This window comes from Myotis myotis, unplaced genomic scaffold (genome assembly GCF_014108235.1).
Source record: "Myotis myotis isolate mMyoMyo1 unplaced genomic scaffold, mMyoMyo1.p scaffold_m19_p_7, whole genome shotgun sequence".
Classification (NCBI taxonomy): domain Eukaryota; kingdom Metazoa; phylum Chordata; class Mammalia; order Chiroptera; family Vespertilionidae; genus Myotis; species Myotis myotis.
The window spans coordinates 80,185,160-80,194,717 of NW_023416379.1; the positions used below are offsets into that span (position 1 = coordinate 80,185,160).

The 9,558-nt window shown below is 39.7% G+C and overlaps 1 protein-coding gene across 1 annotated transcript; it reads left to right on the forward strand.

Moving 5' to 3' along the window:
• Nucleotides 1-1,196: 1,196 nt before the first annotated feature.
• Nucleotides 1,197-8,739, forward strand: LOC118660209 (beta-defensin 112-like). Its single transcript, XM_036317366.1, has 3 exons — nt 1,197-1,254; nt 2,376-2,501; nt 8,573-8,739. Exons 1-3 carry the CDS (start codon nt 1,197-1,199, stop codon nt 8,737-8,739), a joined length of 351 nt encoding a protein of 116 aa, XP_036173259.1.
• Nucleotides 8,740-9,558: the final 819 nt, after the last annotated feature.

Here is a 9,558-nt window from a genome sequence, read left to right on the forward strand (position 1 = left end):
TGTTTAATTTCTGTTGAGTTAATCTTAAATGGAGATTGACTTAAATGGTTTGACATATGTCAGATGATGGTAAAATTCTCAGTCATGTTCTAAGTTCTAAATAGAAGGTTTTAAAATTTTTAATTAACATTTTATAGAGTGTAGAAATTGGTTGTAGAAAGAAATAATTCTTGGACATATCCCTTCATTGCTTTGTTCAGGAAGCCTTGCCAAGATTCTGAATATTGATACATGTTGTCATGGCCAACAACCTCTGTTTCTGTAGAATAAGGACAATTAATGTTCACTGGGACTCTTATATCCAGATGCTTAGTGCCTTCTTTGGCCTTAGACCACTTGGCCATCCTGACGTTAGTGCCTTCTCTGGGTGTAGTAAGAGAGAATCAATGGACTTTAGTTCCTAACATCTGCTCATGGGGTCTGGAGAACAATTTCAGTTGCTTTTCTCCAGTATCTACTATAATGGATTTTGGAAAACTTGCAAATGGGGTAAAAAATAATTCCAAACTACACAGAAAAGAAGAAAAAGGCAATCTATGTCATAACATAGGATATTTGCATATTGACATTTATGAATCCTACTTGAGTGACTACACCCTATAAATAAGTTATATAAGGTAATTTTCAAACACATCAGTATGCAGTCATTATTTTTTTCATATACATTTTAAATAAAAGTGATGTGTATTATGAAACCACTTAACCACTCTGAATCTCAATAGTTTGTGTGTAAAATTAAATATTCTCAATGGCAATTTCTGTCTAAATTTCCATTTTGGATTTCTCATTACATTAAGATTCATTTTTCACATTAGGGACATTAAAATATTAAATGTGATTATTTAAACATATTTCTCCTGAATATTGTGTGAATTGCTACAAAATTATTTTTAACTTGGTCACTCAGCAATTTATATCCATAATATTGTAACTGTTAAAGTTTCTTAACTGACCTCAAGAGGAGTTAGCAGATGACATTTTTCTAGGACAATATACCAGCTTTTTCTAGATACTATCTCTTCCAACAGGGCACTATTCATCCAAGCAAGTAAAAGTTTTTACTTTTACTAAGCCTCAGTAATCAAGACTGCAAAAAAGTCTATAAATGAAATGATTATTTTTCTTCCTTATTTTAACAACAACTGAATGAAAATAGAAGGTCTGTGGACTTTTTTTCTCCTCAGAAATCATTAATAATGAAGATTCTTCTCTTTTCCTTTATTTTGTTCTTCTTTGGTGTCTTCATTCTATCAGGTAACATGAATATTATTGCCCGTGGGTTCAGCACGAAAGGGGGAAAGGGAGGTTGGAAGTGTTAAAGTGACTATTATTAACATTATACAAACATTGTATTAATACCATCAGCAAGACCACATTATATTTATATACAGCCCCTAGATGGAAAAAATACTTGAATATATTTTCAGGGGCAATGCACTAATAAAACCCATAATTAACTTTGATTACATAAGATTATACATATATCTATATATATATATGTAAATTGTTGGAATAGTGCTACAGTGGTATACTCAATCTCTGAAATGTGTGTTTATTAAATATTCAAATTCTTCCTATTTAATATACTAATAATCTTTTAAATGGGAGTGGAATAATTTATGCTCAGATAAATTTGATGACAGAGATTAAGTGAGGTTAAATGGCTTGCTGAGAGTAATTTTATTACATTCATAACTAAGACTAACCATGCATCTACTCACTTTCGGTTAAATTCTTTTTCTCGCTGCTTTCCCTGAATCACCACGATATCTGTCATTACTGAGTTCAAAGCAGATTAACATGAAATAAATGTATTGTATCCCATTCTTTCACTTCTACTCTGCTCTAATGATATTCAAACATAAATAGCTTTTAGCTGACAATTTCTCACCAAAAGAGGACACATGAATGAACTTCAATTGATAATGTAACTCTTGTAACTCAAGGAGTTGGAATTAAGTTAAATAAGTAATTTTTTTCTTCATCATCTTCATACAAATTAATTGAAACATGCTCATTAAAATTTCATCTATTTCTAGAAGTTTTCTGATACATTATGTAGATTTACCTAGATTTCAATAAGGGATGATGCTTTTTTTTCTTAATGGTGACTTTAATAGCTAGCATCGATTCTGCCTTTTGCCCACATTAATTCATTATTCCTTCTTTACAGAAGCAGTGTGCGGTCATCTTATTAATAATCAAGATGTTCATTTACATATCCAACCCCACTTTAAAGAAATATATGCTGTATTTGTATTATTTTCTAAAACCTCTTACAGTTTATAGTATTATGAAGTAAAGGCAAAAATATTACTGTCCTTATTTCAAAAACATTTTTCTTATACTTTTGAAGTAACCTTTTTCTTTTGCAGTGGGCTCTGGCCAACCTGTTAGCAATTCTATGCCAGGAGCAGTAACATGTAGAAGGAAGTTTGAGAAATTATACTCAGAGATACGTAATCCTCCCACAATATTTGAAAAGGCACAAAATCATGCAGGTAAAATAAACACAGGTAAAATAAAACAAGTATAATTCTATCTTGCACATTTAATTATTAACTGTCAAATGCAAGGAAGGAAATATTCTAAATATGTTCTTTGTCCCAGCCCCTAGGTATTTAGCTCTTGTCTTTCACCTTCCAGTTTTATGAATGCAGATTTTATGTTCAAAATGAGAAAGAAGTTTTATTTTAAAGTCATAGAGTCTCATTTTTTATGAAACACTGTCTAGACAAATGTCCTTCCTATTTCTGAGGAAACATTCTCCAATCATTGCTCTCAGCATTGTTTTTTTGTTTGTTTGTTTGATTTTTAATGTTGCTAGTGCCATTATGCTTAGGATTCAGACTGCTGTCTCAGTTTTCCTCGTAATTTCTTTTGTCAATCACCACAGTCCATTGTCCATAATCTTGATATTTTTGGAAACATAAAAATATGTCCTATATAATAAAAGGCCAGCCACCATAAGCATAACAACCAGAACAACCAGAGACCAGAACCACCACGGCCCCTCACCGGGCTTCCCCCCCCACCTCCCGCCACACAAGCGGTTAGGGGAGATCAGGCAGGCAGGTAGAGTGGTTAGGGATTATCAGGCAGGCAGACCAGTGGTTAGGGGAGATCAGGCAGGCAGGCAAGTGGTAGGGGCGATCAGGTAGGCAGATGGCCCCTCGCAGGGCTGGCCCCACCCCCAAGCAAGTGATTAGGGGTGATCAGGAAGGTAGGAAGAGTGGTTAGGGGTGATCAGGTAGGCAGACAACCCCTCGAAGGGCTGGCCCCGCCCCGCAACAAAGAAAGAGAGAGGCCCAGGCTACCAGTGGTGACTCTGTGGCAGGTGTGCAGCCAGCCAGAGATCGCCCCGCAGAGGGAGGCCCAGGCCAGCCAAGCCATCATACCCTACAACTGTCTCCTGCAGAGGGAGGCCATCAGTGGCAGAGGAGGGGGAGGAGGGGTCAGCGCTGCACAGAAGGCAAACAGTGGCAGTGGCAGGGGTGGGGCCAGCTGTCTGCAGCCAGGGGAAGGAAAGCCCCAATAGGCCCTGATATCAGGCCAGGCCTAGGGACCCTACACAAGGGGTCCCGGATTGTGAGGAGGTGCAGGCCAGGCTGAGGGATCTCCCTGAGTGCATGAATTTTCGTGCACCAGGCCTCTAGTTCTAAATAATAAAAGCCCAGTGACCAAATGGCAGAACGGCTAGAATGACTGGTCAACCAGTTGCTATGATGCTCACTCACCACCAGAAGGAAGATGCTCAATGCATAAGCTTCCCCCTGGTGGTCAGTACACTACCACAGTTGGAGCGCCGCTTGGCTGACTGGGATGAACAGCTGCTCCACCGTGAACCCCGGGCCATGGTTGGGCTGCAATTGTTGCCTCCTCAACCCAGACTCCTCCTCCTGGCTCCTTGCTGCCTCTTCTGGATGCCCACAGGCTGTGCAGTGCCACTTCTGGGTTCACAGAGCTGACCATGGAGGCTAGGAGGTGGGTTGTGGTCCCAGCAGGACTGAAGCTTACTCTGCCACCTCTCAGTGCTATTGTCCTGGGGCCCAGTCCCAGCCGGGTCCCCTGAAGAGGCAAGTGCTCCGGCTCCATGGAAAATGCCAGACCGAGGAGCAGCCACTCAAAGGGCGGGTAAACGGCCACTCGGCTGACTGTGATGATCAGCACTCCAACAGTGAGCCGATCCCCCACAGGCCACGCCCCCCCACCAGTGCACAAATCCCGTGCACCAGGCCTCTAGTTGTTATATACAAAAAGTAATTAAAGTATCCTTATTAATTCCAAAGATGGTGTAATTAAGATAACTTGAAGAGGCAATTGAGCAACAAAAGTCTAGACTGGGTGTTGGGGAATGATTTAAAAAGGAACTCTTCTCTGTTTTAGTCTTTATCTCAATCATGATTTGACATTCCATTTAGCAAAATGTCTTCTTAAGTTAGCATCTTATAAACTCCTTGTGAGTGATATAAGTAAATTTCTGTGGGAGGGTAAAGAAAGAGTTACTTTGTGATAGTGTTAATAAAAAGACTGAGTGATGAGGCTTTGGTCAAGTTAATATACATAGGGACCACATGTTTTCTTTAGTTTTGCTTTGCTTTGTTTTGCCACTATATCAATGCTAAAATGTGGTTACAACAGTGCTTGCTGTACAGTAGGTACTCAATAAAGATTTATGTAATGAATCAATGAGTGAATGAATAAATAGATGCATGGATGGGGGAAAGAGGAGAACTAAAGAAAGAGTCTTGAGGATTACACACATTTAGAGAGCAAAAAGAAAAAAATAAGATGAAGACAAAGGTATTACATAGATATTTGATACATATTAATACATTAAGCTTTGAATTTATATTTTGTGGTTTTTATTATAATACAAGAAAATATTTTTAGAAAGAAAAGAATGCAAGAGTTTGGGCAAAATTGTTCTTTTCTCAGAATGCTCTGTGTAATATGTTGCTCTGTGTTTAGGCCTATGCTGAGGTTGTTTGGATTATGAGACATACCTTCCTCATCTGAGAGTAAATATTGGGTTTATACTATCTTTATTTTTAGTTACAAATAATGTGCAATTGCCAGCCAAACAGGGCCATTTAGAGTGCTAGTTCCAAAACTGATCTGCAAATTCAGCATATTATTAAAGAACTAGAGGCCCGGTGCATAAATTCATACATGGATGGGGTCTGGCCGGCCTGCCCCTATCGGAGCCAATCAGGCCAAGCCAGCCAGGGGAAGGGCTTTGGGCCATTGGCTGGCCAGCCCCACCCCTGATTGGGATGGGGGTGGGGGCTATCAGGGGCAGGGCTGGTTGGCAGGAGGGGCCGCAACAGTTGGCCAGCCAGCCCCACCCCCAAGTCGAACTCCCAGTCAAGGGGACAATTTGCATATTAGCCTTTTATTATATAGGATAGGATACTGAGGGATAGCGTTGTCTCAAAATCTTCCTTGCCTAAAATGCTTGCTGCAAAATGTATCAGTAATATTACTCCTTTATTTTAAGTGATATGTATATAAAAGCCCTCTGTAAAAATATTGTACTAAAATATTTTTAGTAAAGGGGTTGATTAATTACAGAGTTAAATAAATTTAATTTCAAAATAAAATGAAAAGGTATGTGGGATGAAAGCATGCTGATAGGCATCATTGACAATGGCTCATCCACTCTGGCTCACCTTTTAAAATATGTCTAGTAGGGCCTGATTATATTGGCCCTGGATGGCAGATATATACTTTCTTTTTTTTATTTTAATTAACTCTTTATTGTTCAGATTATTACATTTGTTCCTCTTTTTTTTCCCCCCATAACTCCCCTCCTCCCAGTTCCTGCCCCACCCTCCGCCCTCACTCCCCACCCACTGTCCTCCTCCATAGGTGCACGATTTTTGCCCAGTCTCTTCCCGCATCTCCCACACCCCTTTCCCCCCCAAGAATAGTCAGTCCACTCCCTTTCTATGCCCCTGATTCTATTATGATCACCAGATTATTTATTCACTTGATTCTTGGATTCACTTGTTGATAGATGCATATTTGTTGTTCATAATTTGTATCATTACCTTTTTCTTCTTCTTCCTCTTCTTAAAGGATACCTTTCAGCATTTCATATAATACTGGCTTGGTGGTGATGAACTCCTTTAGCTTTTCCTTATCTGTGAAGCTCTTTATCTGACCTTCCGTTCTGAATGATAGCTTTGCTGGATAAAGTAATCTTGGTTGTAGGTTCTTGGTATTCATCACTTTGAATATTTCTTGCCATTCCCTTCTGGCCTGCAAAGTTTCTGTTGAGAAATCAGCTGACAGTCGTATGGGTATTCCCTTGTAGGTAACTGACTTTATTTCTCTTGCTGCTTTTAGGATTTTCTCTTTGTCTTTTGCTCGTGGCATTTTAATTATGATGTGTCTTGGTGTGGTCCTCTTTGGATTCCTTTTGTTTGGGGTTCTCTGCGCTTCCTGGACCTGTAAGTCTATTTCTTTCACCAGGTGGGGGAAGTTTTCTGTCATTATTTCTTCAAATAGGTTTTCAATATCTTGCTCTCTCTCATCTTCTGGCACCCCTATAATTCTGATGTTGGTACGCTTGAAGCTGTCCCAGAGGCTCTTTACACTATCTTCGTATTTTCGGATTCTTTTTTCATTTTGCTTTTCCAGTTGGGTGTTTTTTGCTACTTTGTGTTTTGAATCTTTGACTTGATTCTTGCGCTCCTCTGGTCTGCTGTTGGGTGTCTGTATAATATTCTTTATTTCAGTCGAGGGCCTTACTAAGTTTATTGGCAGCTTCTAGACAGTTCTTGAGAGACCTTAAAAGTGTGGTTTTGAGCTCTATATCTTCCATTTCTGACATTTGCGTCCTGTTTCTTTGTCTCCGCATTTTTATATCTTTTCTTGGTGCACCCCCTAGTGGTCTTTGTGTGCAGTCTTGTAGTTAAGCCTTGATTGTTGTCAGTAATACCAGGGGTGATTTGACCTCCAGGCTAACTGGCTATGAGAGTCAGCTGTGTCTGCAGTGGGAGAGCTTCTGTGCTGGATCTCTAGGGTGGTGCTAATCTAGCCTTTGCCTGAGGCTATCTGCCAAATGGCTCTGCGCAGGGCTTGGGCGGGGCGGGTCCTCGGGGATCTACAGGGCAGGCCGGAGCAAGCAGTTATGGCGGCTCTCAGTTCCATCCCTAGGGGCTCTGCCTCTCAGAGTCCCAGCAACTGCTGCAAACCTTGGAGAGAAAGCTGCCTTCGAGTTCCGACCGAAGCCAGACAGTCCCGCTTCTCCCATTTGAGTCTGGGTCCCCAGAGACTCACCCGGATCTGGAGCTCAGAGTCTGAAACTCCCTCCCGATTGAAAACAACAACCACACCCTCCACTGCCAGCCCGCTCCGCGTGCGCACTCCGCACCTGAGTATTTCACTTCAGCACTGCGCCTCCTCTGAGTCTGGGTATGATATTCTCTTTCCTCCTAGTTGTAGAATTTCCACTCAGCCAGCCTTCCTGTGGTTCTGGATGATGTCCGTTCTGTCCTTTAGTTATATCTCTGAAGTGGTTGTTCGAGGCAGCAATCTCCGGCGTTAACCTATGCCGCCATCTTGGTTTCTCTCTATATATACTTTCTAAGACAAGATATTTCATGATTACAATAAAATCTTTACATGTTAAAAAGTCATTTATTATATTTAACCAAAACCTGGCTCTCCATTGATCTGCACCATTTATTTCTAGTTTTGTTCTGTGGGGATACAGGAAATGAAAAAAAAAAAACACAAAACAAAAACCACTTCTTACATTTCAGAACTTCCATTAGGGACAAAAACACCTCATTTCTAAATCTCTAAGTCATTCCTTATGATTGTTGACATTACAAAACCAAAGGAATTACAATGCAAAGTGAGACTGAGAAAAACACATTTTTTTAAAGTTTTTGTTGTTTTGGAAACCTAAGTGTGAGAGAGGGAAAAAGCGGGGGAGGGAGGAGTAGCACAGACAAATTAAGAGCCTTTCAGAAATGTTCATCCCTCCTGTTAATTTCCCATTCGTTATGCTAATTTTCCAAAATATCTGTTTTTAAGCAGAACTCCTCAGGTGAGAGTGGGGTGCAGATCCAAGACTGTAGATATGTGAATGAAGACTGTAGATATGTGAATGAAGGAATGCAGTAGTTTTCAGTATTTTAGAGCAACTGAAGTCAGGATACAATGAACAGTGAAACCTTATGGAGGAGGAAAGGGCGAAGTTTATGAATAACAAAGGAGAAGATGGCGCTTGGCCCCCTCATTATTCAATGGCCCCAGGGGATGATCAAGACAGACAGAGGAGGGCATTAATAAATTGCCAGCTCTCCAGGTATCTCTTATTGGTTCACTACCTAATCAACTTAAATGTGTAAGGGTGAGACATTTAGCTTAGGAATTGGATGCTGGTTGGTTTCCTTGATTTGCTTTGGTATAGATAGGGACAGAAATTTATAAAAAAAGAAAAAGTAAAAAAGAATTTTCTTTCCTCTGTGGTCTCTATTTCTTTGTGCGACTTCTATGAAATCTTGGCATTTTTTAACTTGGATTATTAATTCCATCTGTTCTTGCTTTCTTTCAGCTTCAAGTAAAGAGGACCATTTTGTTTTTAATCGTTCAGAGATATGTGTAAAGCTAAGTGGCCAATGTAAAAAGAAGTGTGGTGAAAAAGAATTTAGGATGGTATATTGTGTAATACCTACAGTTTTCTGCTGCATAAGAGAATGTGAACCTGAGGAGTACTACTAACTGGAGAGCCTCATTCACAAAAAAGAAGACCAACATCGACTGTCTTCTCAATCCTTCATTCCTTCCCTTACTTCATTTGTGGCCTAGTCTTTCTGTCCATACATGTCTCTGATGAATAAAGAATTAAATAAAACATATTTCAGCCTGAATCACTATGAGCACTGTGCTTGCTTGGAAAAAAGAGTCAGAATACAGAGTGGAGCTTTGAATTCAGGAATAGATATAGAGTGAAGAACAGTCCGTGTTGGAACTACCATGTTAAATGTAATTCTGGGGCCAATACTGTGTGTAGTATGCTGCTATAACAGTCTGTGTGCAGGGTTTTAGGGTGGACATAAGTTTTCAACTCCTATGGGTAAATATCAAGAATCATTATTGCTGAATTGTATGGTAACATTATTCTTAGTTTTATAAGAAACTACCAAACTCTCTTAAAAGAGGCCATACCATTTGCATTCCCGCCAGCAATGAATGAGAGCTCCTGTTGATCCCTGTCCTCTTCATCATTTAGTTTGTCAGTGTTCAGTTTTTGGCCCTTCTAATAAGTGTGCGATGGAATCTCGTTTTCATTTGCATGCCATATAATTTAAAACATATTTTTGTATGCTCATTTTTCCCATCTGCATATCTTCTTTGGTGAGGGGTCTGTTAAGGTCTTTTGCCCATTACTTAATCAGATTATTTGCCTATTGTTGAGTTTTAAGTGTCCTTTGAATATTTTGAATAACAGTCTTTCATTAAATGTCTCTTTTGCAAATATTTTCTTCTAGTCTCTGGCTTATCTTCTCATTTTCTTCACATTGTTTTTTCCATAGAGCA